The sequence below is a fragment of the Nothoprocta perdicaria genome, unplaced genomic scaffold (assembly GCF_003342845.1).
Source record: "Nothoprocta perdicaria isolate Ctin4 unplaced genomic scaffold, notPer1 scaffold_87, whole genome shotgun sequence".
Lineage (NCBI taxonomy): Eukaryota > Metazoa > Chordata > Aves > Tinamiformes > Tinamidae > Nothoprocta > Nothoprocta perdicaria.
The window spans coordinates 1974522-1997965 of NW_020456165.1; the positions used below are offsets into that span (position 1 = coordinate 1974522).

General features: G+C 43.0%; 2 protein-coding genes across 4 annotated transcripts; one reads left to right on the top strand and one right to left on the bottom strand.

Moving 5' to 3' along the window:
- Window positions 1-557: 557 nt before the first annotated feature.
- Window positions 558-13315, bottom strand: KBTBD2 (kelch repeat and BTB domain containing 2). Its single transcript, XM_026052313.1, has 4 exons — window positions 13256-13315; window positions 6117-6654; window positions 3337-3502; window positions 558-2945 (listed from the first exon to the last, which is right to left on the bottom strand). The coding sequence occupies exons 2-4, from the start codon at window positions 6284-6286 to the stop codon at window positions 1410-1412; spliced, it is 1872 nt and encodes a 623-aa protein (XP_025908098.1). The 5' UTR covers window positions 6287-6654; window positions 13256-13315; the 3' UTR covers window positions 558-1409.
- Window positions 13316-14896: 1581 nt separating this feature from the next.
- LOC112958502 lies at window positions 14897-21605 on the top strand. 3 transcript variants are annotated; one of them, XM_026052346.1, is made up of 6 exons: window positions 14897-14935; window positions 16097-16252; window positions 16860-18803; window positions 19161-19283; window positions 19787-19912; window positions 21083-21605. In XM_026052346.1, the coding sequence occupies exons 2-6, from the start codon at window positions 16108-16110 to the stop codon at window positions 21118-21120; spliced, it is 2376 nt and encodes a 791-aa protein (XP_025908131.1). In that variant the 5' UTR covers window positions 14897-14935; window positions 16097-16107; the 3' UTR covers window positions 21121-21605. The 3 variants fall into 3 exon arrangements, with proteins under 3 accessions (XP_025908131.1, XP_025908130.1, XP_025908129.1); XM_026052345.1 differs by lacking the exon at window positions 14897-14935 and adding an exon at window positions 15036-15224; XM_026052344.1 differs by lacking the exon at window positions 14897-14935 and adding an exon at window positions 15036-15217.
- Window positions 21606-23444: the final 1839 nt, after the last annotated feature.

Here is a 23444-nt window from a genome sequence, read left to right on the forward strand (position 1 = left end):
CAGGATCTTTCCCCTTGGCAGGGTTAGGTCAGTGCCTGAGCAGCCCTGCTGGCTCCTGGGGCAAGTCCTTCATCAGCCCCACGTTGACTCGTACCCCACTTCGCCACCAGCTCAGGGGCACCTGCAGCCAGACCCATTTCCAACCTCGTGCCACTGAGCGACCTCAGAGAGTTTTCAACACCCCATGGTTACAACTGTGTCAGTTATCATCCACAAAGCACACCCAAAACAGCACTAGATTCAGTCTTTTTTAATAAATTAATGTCATTCAAAATACAGTGCCAGAACATGATGCAGCTGAACATGCTAGTAAGGTTTGTCATGAAGCACCTGTGTTCATGTCAGGTTGGCGGCGCCCCACTACTGCTAGTGGTTCCTGGGATTAATGCCGGAGCAGCGCCGGGCCGCTGCTCTCCCGCGCACGCGGGCGATTCCTGAACTGTTTGCTCCCCCCCAAGGACGTAAAAAACCTCATAGCTAAGGGATGTCTATACACAATCACACTACAGTAATGCTTGTTATTAAATTAACAGAAAATAAAGACCTGGTTAATTCACACTAAAACTTTTGTTTTACAATGGAAAAAAAATACATCAGCAGCAGGAAGTAATATACATGAGCCAATGTTACTGTAATACAGAGCGTGGAAGGCGTTCGTGACGAACGCTCCACGGAGACCCGCACTAGGAGGGCCCACAATTCCCATTGCGAGCCCAGCAACTTAAGTCCACACCTGGTAAACTACCAGCTGCTTGGAAGACCTGTATTCTAAACAGACAGGTATAAGTTAGTGAAAATAGACCACATGCACCTAATAATACATCTTGACTGAACCTGCAGTCATTGTGCCCTGCATGTTACCATACACTGGAAGATCTACCCTTCCTACCACAGGTAGATCCATGGGATTTGATTCTTTTTCTTTTAATGGCATTACTATACCAACGTGGAGATTAGTATCAAGTGCGGCACAGTCCCTTCCTTAGGCCACACTGACAGTTACGTAACTAGCACTTAAGTAGGATGTCCAGAAGGAGTTCAGATAGAACTGGAAGATGCTCTCAGAGCAGTTGTGACATTAACATCCTAGATACAGTAACTACTTTTCTGAAGCTAATTTGCTGAGCCAATACTTTATAGAACTAGAAATTAATTCTTCAGACAAATCAGATGCTTAAGCTTGTGATATACATATATTTCTCAATTATCAGATAATAGTATTTCATATTATGGAAGCATATCTGCTCATTTCACTGATTTATACTGAATGGCTGCCAACGTTAGGGAGAGCATAAAAATACAACTCGCGAGGACAGGTTTGACATTTCCATTTCCAGACCTGCTCTCTCAGGAATATTTCTTTTGGGGCTAATTGAGCACAGAATTGGTTGCGCAGTCTAATCTGGGAGCTATACGGGCGGCAACGTAACCATCTCCCCATCCAGCTCGAATTCGTCGGCCCCGTCTGGCGAGAAGAGATACGTGGGGGGCTTCCACGGGGACTCCTCGAGGCAGGAGGGGTAGAGCTTCCCCACGGTGCAGCGGAAGTCCTTGCCCAGGTCCCAGAGCACACGCTCCGAGATGTGCTGCCGGAGGAACCAGCGGTCAAGCTCCAGGTCGTACTGGTACGTGGCGTACTTGGCTCTCTCATTCATGTGGGTTTCTCGGATGAAGACGCACAAAGAGTTGGAGATGACGACGGCTCTGACACAGGGGTCCGAGTAGCGCTTGGCGGGAATGTTCGCCGCCATCCGCCACTCGTTTTTATTCACGTCGTAGATTTCCACAGTTACGGAAGACCCATCCACAGTACTGCTTGGGAGTCGGATTCCGGAATTGCTGGCGATGTGCAAGCCTCCGATGTAGAATATCTTATCGCCAAAGGCGGCGGCCGATGCAAAACACCTGCTTGTTTGCCTCATAGCCATTTCCACCCAGGCATCCGACCTGGGAAAATAGCAGTACATCAGGTTGTGCGCCATGACGTAGATGCAGTTGTGAACGGCCACCGCCGTGCTCCACTGCCACGCGCACGGCAAGGGGCTCACCATGCTCCACTCGTCCTTCTCCGTGTCGTATCTCTCCACAGTCCTCCTGTTGAGCTCCCCGCCCACGCTGTCCCCTCCGATTGCATAGATGTACCCTTCGCAGCAGACCAGCGACGGCTTCACACGAACAAACAGCATCGGCGTCTTGGGAAACCAGGTGTTCTGCTGGGCGTCGAACCAGTAAAAGCAATTCACAGTTCTGAAGGCAGCCTGCAGCTTGCTGCTCTTGCTGTGGTTGGTTTTTGTGTTTTTCAGAGGGACTTGCCCTCCTGCGATATAGATATCGTTGTCCGGAGTGACCAGCGTCCCAACCTTATGCAAGTCAGCGGGAGGGTTGCAGAGTTTGTAAACTTTTTCTGCCTGGGGGCTGTAACAAACAGAGGAATAAAGACTCCCGGGGTTCTCAGCAGCAGCTTCAATGAAGATCATCATCTCCTCTTTAGTCATGCCCAGCCGGGGCTTGAAGAACTTGGGCATCGATTTGTAGAGCCCTTGCACCACCACCGATTTGTCATTGGGCGGCAAGCCCTGAAACCAGGCTCTCTGCGTCACTTCCGAGAGGGCATCAATCCGGATTTGGCTGAGAACCGAGGACAAATACTGCGACCGCGACTCCGTGTTGTACTCCAGCCACAGCATGGCCGCTTCGCGAACTGTCTCCTCCTTCTCCACGTTTAAATTGTCACTGCTTAGAATATCTATGAGGAGATCATGGGAGAGCTGCATGAAGGCCTCCTGGTGGTACACGGCCGTGAACTTGTGCTCCACCATTCTTTTTGCGCTCTGTTTCAGCTCCTCACAGCTGAAGAGATCGGCAAAACTTAACAGACGCACACAATTTTCTGCGTTAATTTTTTTAATTAAGTATTCCCTACATCGCTGTAGCACATCATCTACCTGTGACACCAAGAAAAAATATATATTCAGTATTACTGCATATTATGCACCTCTTCACTTACCAGTAAAGATACCCATCCTTATACAACTGAGTTTAAGCTGAGAATACTCCATATACAGAAAAATACAGCAGCGACTTAAACAGATTTCTACAGATTAAATGCAAGTCATGATGATGTCCCGTGTTACAAGTACACTGTTTCCTTCCTCCCTCCAAAGGGACCTTAAAGTCAGGACAGACAAATGCGCAAAATCCATCTGCCAAGAGAGAGCACACTGAATGGGAATATTTTGAAACAACCAAACAGAAAGAAGTGTCTAAAAGAAAACAAATAAACATTAATTTAGAAATTAGAAGTGGGTATTTCATACTCAAAATAAGCATTCCTACCTGTAGGAAGCAGGCAGTTTCATAAAGCTGTTCTACTGTGCTGTCGCTTATTGCCAAGTTACCCGTGTATGCATAAGTTATGATAATTTGTAAAGTGGCTGCATCCACATTCCTCAGATGTACGTGTGTCTGTTTGCTTTCACTCAGCCCACTCATGAACATGGCTCTGAGGAGAAATGAACACATTAAGACAAGGACCAATAATAAACACTTCAGTCTTAAGTAGTTACTTTACCATCTTCAGGGGTAAAGTCTTCAGTGATGTTCCTCTAGAAGATAAATACTCTTTTTTGCTTGGCTGTTTACAGAAGTGGAGTATTCAGTGTGCTCAGTATTTTCTATTTATGCACGCTATTTTATGTTCATCAACAGAGAGCTGTAATATGGAAATTTCAAACTTTGCTAGGTTAAGGAAGCATATGAGGGAAGAAACATCCTCCTGAAAACACTGCTTAGACACATGCAGAAGCATCTAAGATTCCCGAACAAAAGCAGCAGGTTTATGCAGCCAGCGGTTTGGTTCACGGCAGGGCAGCTCGCAGCACGCACCAGAGCCTGCCCAGAGAGAGGCGCAAGCGCCAGCACTGCGGCAAGCCTTTCTCCTACACCGCCACTCACAAAACGCAGCGAGCTTCAAACTTCCAGACAAAACCACTGTCAGAAAAGCAGCACAGCAGATTTGTTCTGATAGAAAACTGCAGCATCCCTCTTGCATCCTTCTCAAAAGCAAAAAGGCCACTGAAAAGTTTGCCTTTCTTTTGTCTGTGCTGCTTTGGAAACATTGCTCATTCTGTTTTTTGATCACAATTAAGAAATAATTGGATCCTGATACTGTAAATTGGGTAACTTGATACTTTCTTTTAAATGTGTGAAATTCATTTTAGAGTTCTGCATGCATTCAAATTTAATATAGACATATTGGGGGTTTTTTTTAAGGAAACCCAGGAGAGGAAAGTTGGAAGGGATTTGGAGGGTGATGCCTGTAGTCCTTCCTCTAATTGCACTGGAGACTGGCCTCTGGGATGCGCTCCCACACAGAAAGCCATTCCATGAAGCATCTGATGCTACAGCAAGTAGCAGCACCCTGGCTCGCTGCATTCTCTGCAGTCCCTTTCCTGAGGGCCAGGGCATCTTAGGAGTCACAACTGGCCAAGGGAGTCTCCCCTTGCAGGCTGCCTTTTGAGGGCGAGCAGGACAGGGGAGCAGCTGGAGAGCCAGAGGGAGGTGCCAGAGGGCCTGGCTGCAGCGCACACTTCCTCTGGGCCAGAGCTGAGCGGCAGCCAGGACGCTGCACGAGCCCGGAGAGAGGCGGGCAGCTGCCCAGAGCCACGCGAAACGCTGCAGCAGTCTGGGAGACATTCGCTCCCCGCCACCCCAGCCTCCTTCAGTGCTATCAATTTTGCATAATAAAGCTAAATTTAGGAAACTGAACATCTTTTTTGTAAACCAAAACAGGGAAGAAAAACAGAACATGTCAAAACCACAAGCTTGATACTCCTTTTAACCAGTGCCAGAACTCCACTCCATAAATAATACGCAGGAGATGTGACTGCATATTCTAATGCAGCACACACTGCGTGGACTCCTGACAGCTCTCAGCTTTGAGTAGCCACCCACACTAGTCTGATCACGTTTCCAGTGGCTTTCACTGTACAGAGTGCTGAAACCGAGACATCTGCAGAAGACCACCAGCACTAATCACTGCCTCCTGTTCATATGGTCTTCGTGGCTAAAAATTGTTCTACCTTCATCTGAGATTAAAAAAAGATGAAGATAGAAACAAGTACAACAAATACTTCCGTGGAAATATTAACCCTTGAATAGTTTGTTGCATTAAGAGTTAGAGAATAACACAAGTAGGCAAAATGTAGAAGACGCTTTGAAACAGCATTCTGTAGGGAGAGACCATCTCAGTAAGGCAACAGAATTTGCAAACCCTTTTTGGAAAGAAAAGCGATAATTCACAAAGCACTAGTGGATGTCACCAAAGTTAGTTTCAAGTCCTTAAACTTCCTTCCCTGCAAGCAGATTATTTTGTGGTGCTAACCAAAATGATCAATCACTGCAGAAAATCCATGATGCCTCATTTTCTAGGACTTTTTATGGGGTGTCTGCAAAAAGTAGGAGCACTGAATAGATCCCATTAACAAAAATTTTGAAAAAAAAAAAGGACACTTGGGAAAATGGAAGCTAATGAATTAAAAATTGCAACAGCATCTCAGGGGAAAAAGGAAAACAGCATTGTTGTATTGCAGCAAGACTCTCAGGCAGGAGCAGAGTTTCTGGCTTCTTGGCCAAATACAGAAAAAACAGATGAGTGAGAACAGAAAGCCAGAAATGTGCACAGTAATCCCTACTTTTAGCTAAGACATCTCAGATAAAGTAATCACAACAGAACTCCCATAGCCAAGTAAATAAAAGCCAGTCACCCTATACTGGAAAACAGAAGATCAAACACTTAAAAGATTCATGTCATCTAGAGAAAAAAATAATTTTACACATTATTCAGACTCAATTAACTCTCCTAAAGAAAAGAGTCACCTGATTTCTTTCTGTACTTTTATAGAAAACTATAATTTTTTCCAGAGTAAGTCACAAGATGCTAGAGAATTTTGCTCTTTTGCTGTTTGCTATTAATGTTATATAGATTTTTATTACTTGCTTCATTGATCTTTAAAATGCTCTGCAATACATTAACTGTTCATCAATTATATAATATCATAGGCAAAAGCAGTTATCACAATTCACCTGAATTAACAGATGCTGTTTTGAACACTTACCTGAAATACGAGCTACACGTTGCAAGGACCATCTTATGGCAGGGAAATTCAGTGCCCTCAACGATCAATACTATGTCAGTTAGCAACTGCTGTTCATAAAAGGATTTTAACTGCTCCAGCAAGGACACAGCATACTCTGTATTTATCTGCCTCTCGTCCTGGGTAGACATGACTGTATTCCATTAATATCTCCAGGACCAGAGAGAAAAGTCAGGATCTTTCTGCCAGAAAAAGATCAGCTGAATGTTTCTGAAGTAACCAGGGAAGAAACGTCGGAGGTCTGTAGCTGTGAGAAGCAATACTGGTAACAAAAGGCAGTTTATCCTGCACTGCTGAATCAATGCTTTGGACTTCGACCTCCTGTTAGGTCATCATGCTTTGACGTGACGTCAGAGTCTGCCCAGCGACTTTCAGGAGCGCCTGCTCAGTTCCTGTTTAGCCTCCCAATGATGCAGCAAGTGGATGAGCAAAAGCCAAGCGTGAGGTAGATTTCGTGGTAACATCTCGTGATCACTGGCTGCACTTGAGTGACTGAAAGCTGGAAAATAACATTGGTTTGCACATTAGTACTTACTCGAAAATTCTTCCTCCCTTTTATAGTTCCCTTTTTTAAAGGGATTGCCTAAAGGGATTATTTCTACGTAGCACTTTACTACTGGCACAAAAATCCTTGAGCAGAAAAAAATATCCTGAAGAAGTACAAAGCAGGAGAGCTTGTACACAAATTCTCTTCAAGGCCTACATGCATGAATTCAGATTCTTTTTTTCTACCTTCACAGCCTCTAACCCTGAACAGTTTCAACAAGGTTTGAAAAGACTTTATTCTTATTACAAGAACTACCTGTTTTTTTCCACTTCATTCCCCTATTTCCTTCAATCACAGGTAAGAGCGCCAGTTTTTCTCGTTCCCATATTCAATGGCTCTTTTACTGCCCATACACTTCTGTCTCCTTCAGGTTATCAATACAAAGCCTTCTAAGAATAGATGCACTTTCTTAACAGTTCATCACTTTCTGGAATTTATGGAAATTCCCAACATTTCCATAAACCCACTTTTCCACCTGTTAGCCCAGCATTTTACTATAGAACAAGCAGAACTTGAGCTAAGGATAACTTGAGCTAACCTGACAACCTATTATTTTTCCTAAAGCAAATAAGCTTTGCGTCATCAGCTCTCTCCAGAAGGGCTTTATTTCCTAACATTCCACTTTCTCCTTTGTTCCAAGGCATTTCCATACAGCCAGACAAGCGCCACCGCTATAGACAGCAGAAAAACAAAATAACAGCAAGGTAAGAGGCAATGGAATAGCAGTGGTCAAAATACTTATAAAAGTGACCACCATCTATCAACGTTTCCATGTTTAGAAATTCCCACTCTTGAAAAGGGGTCAGAATTTGTCTTACCTTCCATGCAAACACAGAAACATCAATAAGAATGGGAAAGTTTTGACAGTAAAATCATTATCATAAAGGACAGAGAACTACATCTATCTAATACTGTGCTACCCTTGTCCATTCCCAAATTTAGGAACAACCAGAGACGTATTTGTCCAACAACTAAGTCACTATCAGTAGTTCCCGAGGAACACACAGAGCGTAGAAATCTTGCTTCAAATGACATATTTTAAATTCCAGGCAAAATTACATGATTTAGTACAAGACAGAATACCTGCCAGACGTGTCAAAGATCTACTGTTTATTTTAATAGAGTTCTGCCTTTAATATAAATCAGAGATAGCTCTCAAATTCTCCAACTTAAACCAGATATGCTTAATTAATGCTGTTTTAATTACTACTAATTTAGTGTCATTGATCCAATTCTTTTTCAGTGATGAAATATACACAAGAAAATTCACACATGCACTCAAGCTCTTAAGTTTGCACTGGCTGTTTAACTGAAGAACAAGCAAAATCATGAAATCCAGTGTCCAGCTTGTTCTGGTGAAGCCAGGAAAGAAAGAACAAACGAAAGAATGAACAAAAAAAGGCGTTAATGTTTTGGGGAAAGGGAAGAAGGAGAAACTACTATCTCCTGTAGTAACACCTATTACCATGCAACTCCTGCCCTCATACAGATCTTTGAGTTTCAAGTGTCAAAAAAGCAGAAGTGCATCAAGGAACTGGCTTACCTAAAGCAATGACTTTTTTCAAGTCACAGCTTCTTTTCACCAAATTAATACATACCCAATCTCTACCTCACTGACTGCTATCCTGGTCTTCCGATAATAGCTTAACGTGCAACCTAATCCATTGACAGATTTTGCACTGAACCTTAAATGGCTACAAAGACGCACAGACTTCCTAAGTGCGTTAGCTCCATAGAAATAAATAGCTCATGGCTCTGCTGGTATCCAGGGTCTATCCACAACATTGTTTTTCCTGGCTTAGAGTACAGTTTTAAGTATACAAACTGGTGGACTAAGCCTTATTCAGACAGAACTTACTTCTTTTAAAGCTTAGGAAGATTTAACAAGTCATTGATATCATTACTTCATATTCTGATGTAATTTTAGAGAATACAAACATTTAGGAAGAGGAGAAAAAAAACACTTAAGCTTACAATTTTAGTCACTGGTTAACAGAACTAAGAGATCCCATGGAGAAATTGATACACCTGCTAGTAAGAGTAAAGACAGTTTTGGCAACATGAGGCTGACAGTGGGCAACTGAAAAAAGTGGACCTGTCCAACAGAAGCCAAAGTGAAACTGTGAAATTAATTACTATAAATAGCTGGAACATTTGAGCATGACCCTCAGTGAGGGAAGAGGCCGAGTGGATGACAGGAGTCTTGTTGCAGAACGTTTATGTGGATGTGAACCACCTTGGAACTGTGCATTCACAGAGCTGCTCTCCTTGGCTTACAGTTGACCTGAAAGAGTCTCTTTTCCATGCTGTGCCCTCAGAAGGTCCTAGGTACACATTACGTGCACAGGTCCTGTTTTCCACAGCTATGCTGTGTTTTGCTAGCAGGAATAATTGTTTGCTGAAGAACATAAACTGTCATACCTGTCACCTGAAGCCAGGAGTCCCATCATGCTTCCTTTTACAAGAATACTAAATTTTCCTAGAAGAACAATTTGTCAGTGATCTCTGATTTTTGTTCTAAAATTACTGTCATTTCTATAAGCATTTGACAAAGAGAAGAGAAATGGTTCAAAACATTAGGGTAAGTGGTGTAGAAACATCATTTTGTGGAGGCAAAGTCATCCCAGACTACCTGTCTCTCTCGCACCTCTCCCAGAGGGGTTCAAGACAATTTTTCAAGGTGATGTCCCTGTCACCTTAAACTCTGAAAAACAGACCCACTGAAGTAAGCCATTTGTCTAAAGCCCCACACTTGCTGCAGCAAAACTGCACAAGGTGCAGTTGCCACCAGCACCAGCCCGAGGTCACTCACCGCACTGATGCTTGGTTGACATAACAGCACTTAGACCTCAGCTCACTGCAAAAGAGAAGCACTGACAGTGTTACAAACTTGAAGATCAACAGTCTTCTGTAATTCTGACAACTACATCCAAGTAGCCATCACACATGGCCAAAGACAGAATTTCAGTTGAGCATAAGATGCTAAGAGTAAAAATACTCCTTGAATGCAAGTCCTTTGAATACTGACTTTTCCCTCAGTACTGCTGTGCCACTGGACCCATCTCTTTAGCCACCTTGTTCTGGGTAACTTCCAGAAAGAGACCTAGCAGAAGCAGGGCTGGTACATGGTGGCTGGAAGGACACAGCAGCACCAGATTGAAAACTGAATCAAAATGCTATCCAGTGATCCAAAGTACCTCCCCAGGGCTCTCCAAGCAACAAGTGGGTAAGAGAATGTGTTTTGTTTTACATAATTATTCATTACAGTTATTTTATTGAGGTAGTTCTAGCACTAGTACATGTAGTTCTAATCTGAAATAGGTCATTCCAAAAATCAATCATCAAATGTTAATGAACTATGGAACAGTGCTATTAATTGCTTTCCTTTAATCCATTTATTTTCTAAGGTCAGGCAATGACTTATCAACAAATATAACTCTATGAAAAGAAATACATACTGCACTACACACATGGAAGCATTAGTGCTATATTTCAATTTATGTTGTGAAAAATAAATATGTTTCATTCCAATCTGGACAGTAGAGAAATATGAAAGACATTATATGTAACAATATACAATTGAACTACAGTTAAGGGGTTTTTTGTGTGTTTTAAACAGGAAATTGACTTCTTTTTCTCCCCTAATAAAAGGGGCAGAATGAAGATGTACAGCCATGCATTTCCTTAGATAATAGATATTTTGATACTAGGAAAATAAACAGGTTCCTCTAAAGAGCCCACTAAGTCAGTCAGATGAGGTGCCTAACTTGCAATAAAATTCTGGGATACAAAGATATATTAGAGTTCCACAGGCAGTTTCCTATCTTCAACCATCTAAGGACTTCTGAAACTAACTTCACTAACTACAATTAATACTTCATTAAACGACGTTGAAGAGGGGAAGGAGAGGAGAAGGGCACTTATTTGCCTGGACATCCAGCTCATTTAAGCAACCTTTAACTAATAAAACATTCCAAATGCTACTTTTGTACACTTTTAATCAAATCCTAGTTTCCATCCAAGTGCAGCTTCATACAAATCACAAGTAAAAACATGTCTAAAGAAGTGAGTCATTCACTGTTTTTAACATAATAAAACATCAAAATTAAGAACTGAACGACCACCTGCCAAACTACACAAGCACTGAAGTCTGTAGAGACAGTGACCTCTCAGCCCATCAAGTACCAAGTTTACTCTTAACACTATGTTGAATTACAACATGTTTCAAAATGCATGTGCAAACTCATGGCACAGGGAGAGGGTATACAAGTTTTAAGAAAGATCAAAAGCAATTATTTAAATTAGCAGACCTAGCTAACAGATCTCAAAGACATGAAATGAATGAGAAAAAGAAGCTGGAAGCTCTAATAATCTATCAGATTTGCTGGTGAAAAAGAAATGGGTAACTGATGAAGTAGTTTCGGACTTGGAAGTTTTCCTTTCTTCCTGAAGCCATCAAAGCAGTCACTGACAGCACTGGAATCCAGAAACTTGAGGGCATCAGGGAGATTATATCTGATAAGACAATGACACGAAATATCAAATAAAATGCAGAAAGGACAAGTTTATTCCTATGCTGTTTTTATCTTGAAAATTACTTTTCATTGCATGCAGGAAGCTTTTCGACACATATTATGCTTGGGGCGGGAGTCAGAACTTCAAAGTAGGTGCATTCCCTGAAACTAGACAGAAACTAAAGACTTCAAGTGTCAAACTCCAGATTAACAACATGCTTGGTCACAGTGCACTCCTAAGTACCTGTTTCTTCCTGTTTTGCTGCTCCTGAAGGAAATTATACAGTAATGGGAAAGTCTGCCAGGAAATAAAACCAGCAAGAGATAAACCAACAACCTGGCCTTCTAAGGAGAGCGTAGGTACAGTTTCCATCCCCAGGGGTACTTCTGCCTTGTAGAAAGGCTTGCCCTGTAGAGTAAACCTTGGCAAAAGTGAGCCATAGATGTATGCAGTGAGACCCAGCCATATAGGATGGAAACAGAGAACAAGTGTGTTTTCACTCAACTCTACAACATTGGTAAAGCCGGTCCTCTTCCTTTAATAGCTTCCAGGGAATGATGTACACTGGTAAGTTTGAGTTGAACATCATCACACTGCTTCTTCACGAATATTTAAACTACAAATTCAAGCATCTCTAAATTAAGAAATTAGGCTAATAATTACTGTAACTTAAGTAATCATAAATTGCTTCCTGAAAGGTTAGACTCTCATAATGGGTACCTCATTCACATGCATTTATTCTCAAAATGGAACAGCTACTAAAGCTGCTAAGGATGAGACATGAGACAAAAACCTGCCTTAAAAAAAAAAAAAAAAAAAAAAAGAAAAAGAAAAATTTTAGGCAGGAAATACTGAATAAATAAACAGCAAAGTCCTCTTCTCACTCATCACTAGCACCTTGTATAACTATGACTTTTTATTTCACTTGCAAAAAACAATGGAAAAAAGGTACAACATCTATGCCCAGATCATGAGGTTACATGATTTACTCAAGTATATTTTACTCAAGTAAAATAAATATTTTACTAAAAAATATTTATTTCTCCTAATACACTTTAAAGAAACTCAACTAAGTTGATCAGGAATTTCAATGATCTCCTAACTGCATCATCTTAACAACATTCAAGAGAAAATATCCTAGATGAACTCCAGGCACTCACAGAAATTTCCACTATGGGCGGGCACTGGAGTTGCTGAAACTAACAGACAGAAGGAAGGGAGAGGGGATATCATTAAGGTCCATTGTGATCAGGAAGTAGTGGTGAGGGGAGGATAAGAAAAAGTCATGGGTTCGCAGGGAAAGCTGTAAAAATGCAGGTGCTAAACACTATATTTTACAGTGTAAACACTATCCAAATCTACTTCTAAATCATAACTAAAGTTATTTCAAAAGCAGCACATATATATGCCCTGTAGTCTGCTTTTAGTTACAGAAACACAACATGTTGGAAAGTCTTACGTACGCAAGCGTTTGATTTCAAAGCTCTTTCTCACTCTCTACTACACGCATCCACTCGACAGAAGTTCACCAGGATTTACTGTCACCTTCAAATCGCTGCACCCTGAGCCCCCTCGCGCTCCCCGGTTACTAGCGCGCGCATCTCAGACACATGGGCAAAGGGGGTCACTCCCAAGCAGCAGCAGTGTCCGCTGTCGCCCTCCCACCCGCCCTTGGGACATCTTCACAACCCACTTCCCCTTCCCGACACCAGGTGCGTGCCGCGTCCCTCCATTTCTCCACTTCCCTCCTCTTCTCGCTCCAGATGCTCCCCGAACAGCCCAAAGGGAGGGAAGGGCAGCGGGGCCGCTGCGAGGGGCCAGGCCGGAGCCCGGCCCGCCCGGCGCGCTCCCCTCCTTGGGCCGGGATCTCCGCAACGGCCTCGCCGCCCTCCCCGGGCCGGGGAGGACACGCCGGGCGCGGAGCCCCCGCGGGACGAGGCGGCCGCGCGGCCAGGGCCGGGCCGCCCCCGCAGGCCGCGACGAGAAGGGGCCCCGCGGGCGGGCCCGGCGGGCGCCGCCGCCATCGCCGCGGACAAACCTCCAACGGCCGCTTCCTCTTCGGCCTCGGCGTCCCGGGCGCGGGGGGAAGCGGGGGGCGGAGGATCCGGTGCCCCCTCCTCCTCCCTCCTCCCGCGGTGCGGAGGCGGCGGCCACCAGGCGCGCAGGCGCGTCGCGTCCCCCGCCGCCTCCGCCCGGCGGCCGTTACGAGGCGCCGCCGCCGCCGGCCCCCAGCGCGCACGCGCGCAGCGGCGACCGTTGGGGATGGAGGCGCCTCGCGCGCCCCGTCTCGAGCCCGCCCCCGCTTCCTGTTCCTCCCGCGCGCCGCGCCGCGCCAACGGCCTCCCGGCGCGGCCAGTGCGCCTGCGCAGCGCCGCCGTGCGCCCCCTGCTGCCCGGCGCCGTTAACGGCCGGCGGGCGCGCGCGCCATCGTGCCCCCGGTCCGGCGGGGAGCTCCTCTGCAGTTATTCTCGTTTCTTTCCTGTGGTTCTCCTTAGCGCATAGGCGCCGTGCGGTTCAGACAGTTATTTGCCAAGTAGGAGAATCGCAGAGCCTCGGTTTGCCTTTATCCAGTGCAGCCTGAGGGATTGAGGCTGCGTCCGGAGAGAAACAGCAGGGCAAGGGGAGATGTCTGGAGTCCTGGCAGAGAAAAATGAAAATCCTGAAGTAATCAACTTAAAAAAACAAACAAGCATTTCTTTTTTTTTTTTCCTCCTTTGTGCCCATTTGTGTATTTCAGATTTTGTCCTTCATGAGATAGGCTGGAAACTTAAAGATAGGTGAAAATCTCAATCAGATCAATCTAGGTGTTGGGAGTTTAAAAAAATCCCAGGCAAGTCACAGAAATGATATCTAAGTGTTCAACGAGAGAAAAAGACTTAATTCAAAGAAGTGCGAGAACAGCAAGATCAACAGTCTCCTCTTACAGAGCCCATTTCATAGTTTACGTCCTCGTACAAAAGACAAGGATTTTGGAAAAAAAAAAAAAGGAATAATTTCACCACCTAGCTACATAAATCATATCTAAGCATCCATATTTCTCTCTTTTTCTCTATAATTACTCACGTATGTGCATCATGTGCTGAGTGTCTGTCCCTCTCTCCTGCCATCACCATCAATACTGCTGGCAGTTGCTGCATTCTCTCCCTCAGAAGGTATCTCAAGTTGTGAAGTGGCAACTCAGCTTATATTTCCTGGAAGACCTGGGCAGAGTCAGTTTATAAGCACATATTTCATAAATAAAAAATAAATTTCATAAATCACAGCCACCTGCCTGCTTAGTTATGCAAGAATAGAAGAGCATCGCTTCTTGCGGTCACACTGAGCAGCCAGTAAAGTTTAAAAATGGATGTAAACTTAATCTGCTTTCTGCATTTTGCTTCTAGGAGCAACACCCTTCACAGTGGGGCTTTAAGTAGAAGATGAGCAGCAGTTTTCTTTAACACTTAGGGTCTTCTTAATAGGAGCCCCAATGTTACATACATAACTAAAGGCTGGATACATTGCAATGACTTAGGGAGGTAACTTAAACACCTGCAAGCTGAGCCTGGGCTTTGGCTGCTCTTCCTGGTGTTTTGATAGTTCCTCCCACTGATTGATGGGGAAGCCCCCCCGCCCCTCAGTGCTGTTAAATGGGCCTCAGGTGGAAGAGGGAATGGACCCCCCAGTAGTTGCCCTCCATAAAGAAGGTGAGTCCAAGGAGGTCTCAGCTAGTTTCTTGGTGAGCTTTAAGTAGTAGCACTGACTTTCCCTTTGAGGTGGTCCTAAGGGGGAGGAGGAGATTGTGGGTTTTTTTTCCCTTTTTCTTTTTTCCCTTTTTCTTTTCCTCCCTTTTTCTTGACAAAGTCCTTTTTGAGGGTTTTGGTCTCGTAGAATGAGGGGAATTTGTAGGGTTTTGGTGCTTACGTGAGTGGGTGGACTGTTCTAGATGGGAACTGAAGAGGGCTCCAATGTTCCTGGGAGCTTCCTGAAAGTCCTCTAGGCGTGAGCTGTGTGCCGATCAGTAAGAGGTTTTTCACTTCCCTTTTACTTCTATAACTTCACATTTTTTAAAGTTCTCTAAGTAGCTGGACTGCTTTCTTGTATTACTTTTTTTGTTGTTATTATGAGCTGTGATAATATTATCAAGTTGTTCCCTAAAAGGGGCTAAACTTGCTCTGTGAATTAACTGAAGAAATAGAGACATGGGGGAGGGTTCTGTATTACCTGTGAATCTTTATATGACTCTTACTGTGACTTGAAGGGTCTTTGTTTTTCCTGTTGCTTGTTCTGGGGTCTGAGCATGGGGTGGTGAAGAACTCAGAGTGTTATGTCAACAGTTTCTGATATTTTTCTAAATGTACAAATATTGAATCAATAGAGCTCCCACTGCCAGCTCAGATACCACATAAGAGCATTTATAGATACTAATACTTATGAGGCATCGGGCCTTTGACTGTGAAGGACTTCACTGCTCTGCCTAGTTTCAGTTAGATACTTCTTGCTTGTTGAGACCGTTTGATCAAACATTAGTTTTTAGCTGGCTGGTATATGCTTGTATGGCTGTGTGGCTGTAGGGCTCCATTTAAGTTATTAATCCTCTGGCTTTTAGGGGCTTAAAAAAAAAAAAAAAAAGGTTTTTGGGGAAGCCTGGAGGAAGCTGGACAGAAATATGAGGAGCTGTAAATAAAAGGTGAACTAAAATATTTATCTCAATAGCAATATTAGTTTTTCACCTTTTACTTAGAGTGCATCTTCCTACTGTTCTCCCCCCGAAAGAGAGGGGTTTGGGGCTAGAGATAAGGATAGGGAGGGAAATATCTGTTGAATTCTGATAGGGCAGGAAAGTGTCAAGTCACAGGTAATACTTAAGTGGCTGATCCTTGCTATTTTTTTCTTTTAGTGTTTAAAAAAATGAACACTGCCTCCAACTCCGAAAGTGGATCATACTCCACAAACCACACAAGACCCTTCTTTTATGCCCAGCCAACAGCACAGCAGCCTTTTCCAAATCCATGGTACCTCAGCCATGCATACCCATACTGTGTACCTGCTCCAGGTAAGGTAAAGGAGAGACATGCACAGGAATTAAGTTTAGTAAACTAGTACTAGAGGGGAGGAGAGCAGTGTGTGTGTGTGTGTTTAAAAGCTTCTTGGGAGTTTAGAGTGGAGTCAGTGTAATCTTATAGTCTTCAAAGATTCAGATTTTGAAGTGGTAGTTAACTGTAGTGTTATTGAAAGACCTGTTTCTGCAGAATGGAATTTAAACAAAAATACAGGGCTCTACAATATGCCAAAGAATGAATGCGTGTGTGTGTGTAGATGACCTTCATAATGTGCACACACTATATGCTTGTATAAATTTAAAGTGCCAAAGAAACAGCATTGCTTAATATATAATGCAAATAAGTATATGTCAGCTAATTACTACATGTAACTGGACTTAAAGTCAACACTGGCTTGATGAGAAAAAGAGCAGAAAACCTGGAAAGCTGATCCTGGGGTTTCTGTATAGGACTTTCTTTCCAATGCTGGCAGTTGCAGTGTATCACTTCAAGGGGCAGATCTTGTAGAGATCCCTGCATATGTCAGCAGTTATCCAGAACAATTTATTTTGGAAAGATAACTTGTATTTTTTTCTTTCTTTCTTTATCCTTGTTGTCTAGGCTTCCGAAGTGGAAATGCGTATTTTCCATTTTATTCAGTTGCACTCCATGAGTACCCTGGATTTTTTGTTCCGCAGCATCCAATGCATGCAAGAATTAACAGAAGGGCTTATTTTAATGCTCCCCCACCTTCCCCTATGTTTTATCATGCAACACGATTCAGACATTATAGTACCCCTGGGAAGAAAACAGAGACGAAGGAAACGCAGACTGATCCTAGACAGCCTGAAAACAAGCCAAAAAAGCATCAAGATGCCCATATAGAAACGAAAGGTTGTGATGCAGGAAATATGGCCTGTGTTTCTTCTGGTATAGGTACAGAGACTGAAAGTACTTCAGAGAAACAAGATTCATCTGGATCTTCCATTGTGGTAGACAGAGAGTTCCATAATAAGAGCCCTTCCAGCTCTGCGCAGTATAGAAACCTTCCTTCTGGAAGCTATGCCTTTGAGAAGGAGGAAGTGAGAATAGAGTATGGGAATGGCTCTCCAGCAATTCAGTTGTGGAAGTCCTTTAAAGAAACTATTCCTTTGTACGATGTGGCAAGTGGTAAGCCAGTCCCAGAGAATATAGTGCAGCGTGACCTGTTTTCTGTTAGTTCGTGTGAAGGAGTGATATATGGCCCTCATGAAGGGGAGAAATTGGTGCCGGGAACTTACATAGAAGAGAGAAAAGCTGTTCTGCCTTCAAAACAGAGTGTTGAAGCTGTGCAAGAAAAGGAGGACCAAGAAAATGAAGCGAAGCTGGATGCAGAAAAGCAGGTGACCACAAGCCAAAGGGTGCAATCCCCTCCAGGTGAAGCCATGTCGGTGCAAATTGAGTTGGCCAGGTCTGTTGGCATTGACCAACCAGTGACAAGGCAGGATGTGCTGGTAGCCAAGAAGTCTTCTAGCTCTAAACGAACTGGAAGCTCAAAAACTTCTCAAGAAGAGTCCAGCTTTATTCAGCAATCAGGACTGCTTCCATCTAGCATGGAGGTCATGAGTGACTTGAGTTTCCAGCAGAAAAAGCTGAATCTGAGCCACAGCGCCACCAATGAGAGTCAAACTGATAAAAGTATTTGGTGTGATGAGTCTGTGGAGAAGTACGTTCCTTCTAGCAGCTGGCTGGCTTGCTTGGAGGGCATGGATGCAAACTACAGCTACGATGTGTGTTTGTCCCAGCGGAAACGTCAAAGCGTCCTCAGCCTCTCCTCTGAGGAGATGTCCTCTAGAGAAGAAGGTTCATCGCTTGATAATGCCCCAGTGTCCTATTTTGTCCCTGACTATGTGCTTCAGAAAAGCACGTATGCTTTCCAGAAGAGTACAGAGGGCTTGGAGAAAGAGAAAATTAGAAGCGCCGGGTCCCTCAATGAAGATGAAGTGGTTGTAAAGGAGCAGATCAATAGTTTTGACAGCCAGGATGTCACCAAACCTTCACCTATGAAAATTAAAGAGGATTCTGGTAAAGGTAGAAAGCTGGTAGCCCTTCCTAGGTCTTCAAGCATGAAAAAAATCTATTCTCTCAAGAAAAAAGCTGCTAAGCGTCTGTTAGAAGCTGAGGACTCAGAAGAATATTTTGTGAGGGGAGAAGAGGAAGATGAAGATGGAGAGGATGAAGAGGAGGAGGATGAGGATGTGGATGAAATTGAGTATTTCTTTCAGGAAGCAACTCCATATGGGATCTTGACACCTCGTAGGGGAAGTTTCTACCGACAGGTTGGCCAGAAGGTGTTTTGGAAACAGCCTAAGAATGCTATACCGGCTCAGCTGATTAGCTGGCCTGCTCAAGAGAAAATAAAAGCTAGGAGTGGGCTTGATGAAAATATTGGCTTAGTCTACAAGCCAAAGGGGAAGGAACAGGATGAAGTTGTATGTAGCGACTACGGGTATTATGGAAGAAAGAGGCCTACAGCAGAAAAAGAGGAATTTGAACACAAGAGGAAGCTGCAGAAGTTCTTGGGAGGTAAGCTGGTCGTTGAGGAAAAGGTGCTGGTTAATGACTGGAAAACACAGGGAATTCCAGATTGGAACTCCAAATTGTTATGACCAAAGAATGTAGTAGCCTCAAGTTGTGGTTGAGGTCTAACAACCTCATGATTGTTAGTGTTCTTAACTTTTATGTTCTTAAACTTTTACTAAATTTGAAGACTTTGTACAAAGCTGCTGGTAACTATTGTCGTTAGGAAGTTATGTTCTTTGTTCGCAGACTTAAATTGGATTTGGTGGTCTTTGTGTTTAGCCTTCCATTGTGGATTAAATAATATAACATTAGCAAATGTAGATACTGAGCTGAAATTTCCTCTTTCCTCCTCTTAATTAGGAAGACTGTTAAGGGAAAATATGGTGATACCAGCTGAGGAGTTCTGGGTTAGAAGTGGTGCTAAACCTAAACTCAGCAGCAGAATGCAGAGTCTCTCACCTCCAGCCAAAAGCAAAGAACAAGGTACAACCCCTTTCTTGGTCTTGGTGTGGTGGGTTTTTTCTTTCTTTTTTTTCTTTATGATATCACATGCTAAACTTGACTACTAGAACTGAACACTTAAAATGAATGACTTCATAGACCTCAAGTGACAAGCTGTGTTTTAAGATAATACTGGAACAGAGTAACTTGACTTGAACTGTGCTCAGTACTACTGAGTACTTGAGGAGTGATCAGGAGTAGAATTAGCCACCTCTCACTGGACTCGTATGCTGCATTGAGATATAACTTCCATAAATATTAAAATATAATGCAACCAGAGTCATGGATAGGTAGTAATTATATATTGCAGACAAAGTCTTGCTTGAGAGGTGGTGTCAGGCTTAGCTGCTGCTGAAAGGGGCACAAAGTGGTAAATAGGGAAGGAAAAAATAAACGTTATTTTTTGAGAGCGTAAGGGGAAAGTCAAGCTTAAACTTGCTTTATTATTGATTTAGAGAAGTAGACAGCTGTATCTGGCTCTCTAGGTTGCCTGCCTTTGGTGAAGCCAAAGAAGAAAAGAATAGGCAAGCCCCTCTCCAAACGCAGAGACAGAAGATGTGAGGTGGAAGAGGTGGAAGTGTGGGAGATGCCTAGAAGTGGTGTACGCAAAGGTCAGTATTATTAGTACCAGCTGTGCAAATAACTCTTAAACACTCTGTCACCATCCTAAGCCATAATGTTCCTCAGTTTGTGATTTGGGAGGCTATTGGATCGTCCATGAAATTACAGCATATGCATAAAAAGATAAGGAGAGAAAAATGTTAAACTTTGAACATAAGCTCATTTTGCTGTGAATGTTCTTGTAGCATTGAACAGGTAAGGTTCTTCCAAAATGGTAATTTGGTTTAGTTACTTTCCAGATTGTTTTATACTAAAATATTGGCCCCTGGGTCACTTCCTGCAGTGCTTGCCTTTCTCTAACCTCCAGGACCATCTTGGCCAAAGTATTGTGATATAATGAATCACTAATGCACATAGACAGTTCTAAAAACTTCAAAAGCTTTACAGAGTAAGGCCTTGTTGCTACTTTGAAGGAAAGTGAGGAAGACTAGAGGAGCAAATCACTAAGTAGGTTCAATAATAGGGTTTTAGTGCATCTGTGGGAGACCTGGAATGGCTATAAATCAAAAAAGGCTAATATATATATAAAAGAAGCTAATTAAAGATCAGACTTTCTTCTGGGGAAGAACAGCTTTGCATGCTAAAGCTAACTACAATATCCCATGAGGAAAAGATGTTGCTTTTCTCCCAGTCAACAAAATATTAACCAGAAGAGTCCTCATACTTTACCATAGAGTCTGAAACTGCTTAAAGCAGTTCAAGTGTCCTATTAGTCTAAATTGTTGTCAGTCTTCACATCTAATTATTTAAATATAAGTGTTACAACTTTAATAGCTCATCTCCTTTAGTAAGAGCAGCTGGGATAGCTTGTAATTTGGCAATTATCTGTTACATTTTTTTCCCCCTCAGAACTAGTCAATGTCTTGGATACCTCCATAAGCTTTGATGTAATTACAGAGCACACTGAAAATATACTTGTTTGACAGGGAGTTTCTACTGGGGTTCCAGCACTGTGATACTGGCCAGCACCCTTCCTTAAGAGCTCATCCTTGTGTGAGCTGTGTATGTAGTTCTAATCTCAGCCACCAGTGTCTGTCCTCTCCTGCAACAAGAAGAGCAGTTGCTGATGTCTAGTCTTTCTTTGGAAGCAACTTGACCTATATCGTTTGGAGGCAGAGAATAACATGAGATTTACTTGATGTGTATCTCTTTTCTTCAAGGGCGTGGAACAAGAAGGTCGCTCTATAAGAGAAGATAACTGCGAATATTGGGGCAGGAGGGGAAACACAAGTGTCTGAAGTTTCTGTAAATCCATAAACTTAATTGCTTTTGTAAATCCATAAACTTAATTGCTTTTGTAAATCCATAAACTTAATTGCTTTTGTATATTTTGTAAGTTGCTGTAAGCTCATGAAGGGTAAGAAGCAACACTGTAAAGACTGAGGATGCTATTTAAAAATGGAAATAAGTATTCAATGTTAAATTAAGCCAATTTTTGTAAATAGCACACCCACTATTTAAATAATAAATTTATTAGAATTGCACTCCAAGACTTCTATTCCATCTGTAAATAGAAACAAAAACTTCTGTAGGAATGTATACGAATGCTGCTGTTGCATAGCAGCTTGCTGCTCCTGTTGAGCTCTGTAGGATTATGATGCCGGCAAGATCATCTCCTTGTGGATTGCCTGCAAGGTGTAGACATAAGTGCTGGGTTCTCTTCCGTCATTGCTGCTTTTTTTTTTTTTTTTTCTGGTAAGGATGTCTCTGTAAAAGTGTAAAGGGAAATACTCTAAGTTGTGTCAAGTCAAATTCTGTCTTACAACTACAGCGCAGTCCCTGAGCTCTTATCTTGCATGATTAAAGACTATAAAAACAGCATTGAATAGATGGAGTGTTTCCCCTCCCCTTCTGTGGGGCAGAAAAGGAATAGCTACCTGATAGACACCCATAACTGGAGAGGTGGACTTGAGAGGTGAAACAAGCCCTTGAACAGGGATATTATCCCATCCTCTGAATTGTTACTGAAAACTTGTGTTACTGGCCTTGATGCTGTCCTTGGCGGAACTCTCTATATTGACATTTCTGTAGTATTAACAAGATAAAACTAGGTCTCTTGCTGAGCTATGTTAGGGAGTGGACTTAGATGAGGTGAATAGCTTGTGACTTTAGATGTTTTCAGCCTATGCAGGATGGTGTTGCTGTGTGAGGACAATGAATTGTGCAGAAGTGTGAGTGAAGAAATTATAGAAGTCAGGTTTTCCTTTAAGATGGGATTTGGTGGGAACTGGAGATGGGACTTGTTTTCTGGCTTCTCAACCACCTGTGTGTAATCTGTGCTCTACAAGGACCCATGGGGTTTTAAAAAAAACAAAGTACCTTTTGTAGCTGCATTCAAAGTCTGTGTGCACCTATTACCATTTTGACCTGTAACCTTATTTTCTGTCAGTGGGGAACATTGAGGTTTCCCTCTTATTAAGGAGCTTAAAAGTGTTCTTTCTTAATAGCACACTCTGAATTTCACTTGTTAAAGAGCTATTATAGCCTTTCCCCCAAGCTATTAGGGGAAAGGATCCACAGTAACATGGTGATACCAAGTTGTATTTTCCCTTCCACCCTGAACACCACAAGAAATTATAAAATACAAAACCTTAATTGCCTTTTGTGCTGCCTTAAGCTTCTATTAAGGTTCCCTATTTCATCAGAACCTCAAAGGTTGGTGTGGGGGGGAACAAATAAGGGGAACAGGTTTCTTTGAAGCAAAGTTTTAAAGTGTTTTTTAATGTTCTTTTGCTGAGTAATAAAGAACTAACTTTTTTTTTTTTTAAAGGTAGCCAGTTTGCCAGGCTTTTTATACTGAGGGGTAAAGCAAGTGCTGAAATTTCCTCAACTGAGAGGCTAAGGAAACCGCTCTAGTTGAAACCTTTAAGGACTGGCCTCTTTTCTCTGAACTTGAGTGCAGCTGTACTGCATACCAAGCCATTTTTGCTGACAGAACTAACTGGCTGCCTTCTGATCCTGGTCTGGTAAGGGCAAGAGGCAGGGGGGCTGAAGGTGCTTTGGGGAGTGGCCAGCACCTCACAAATACTCCTCCCCAGATCAGGCTTTTCCAGCCTTTGAGAGGTTTTGTGCTGCTCCCTGCTCTCTGCTTGGATGTAAGAGCTACTTTAGGGCTAGGTGCCCCAGGCACCCAAGAGCATGTGAGGGAGTAGCAGGACTGTGTAAACAGCTTTGTTTGTAAACAGCTTTTTGTCTAAAGCAAATGCTCTTATAAATTAATCCCTTAACTTCAGGCTACACCTGCCCCTGTGCTTTAAGTAGTGTGCATGAATTTAAGTGATTCAGAAATACTTTTCTGGAGAGTTTTTATGGTGCACTCTAGAGTGCATTAGTATTAGTCCTGTACCCTTAAGCTTAAGTCTTCTATTTGTTCTTTTTCAGGAAGCATCAATGCAGACTTGCAGACTGCATCTTAAGTCTTAGACTTAGACCTGTGTATAAGGTGCATAAAAGGGCTGTGGTTCAGAAACTCTGAGAGCTAGAAACTGTATTGTTAAAAGCCTGTGAACCAAAGCTCAGGCT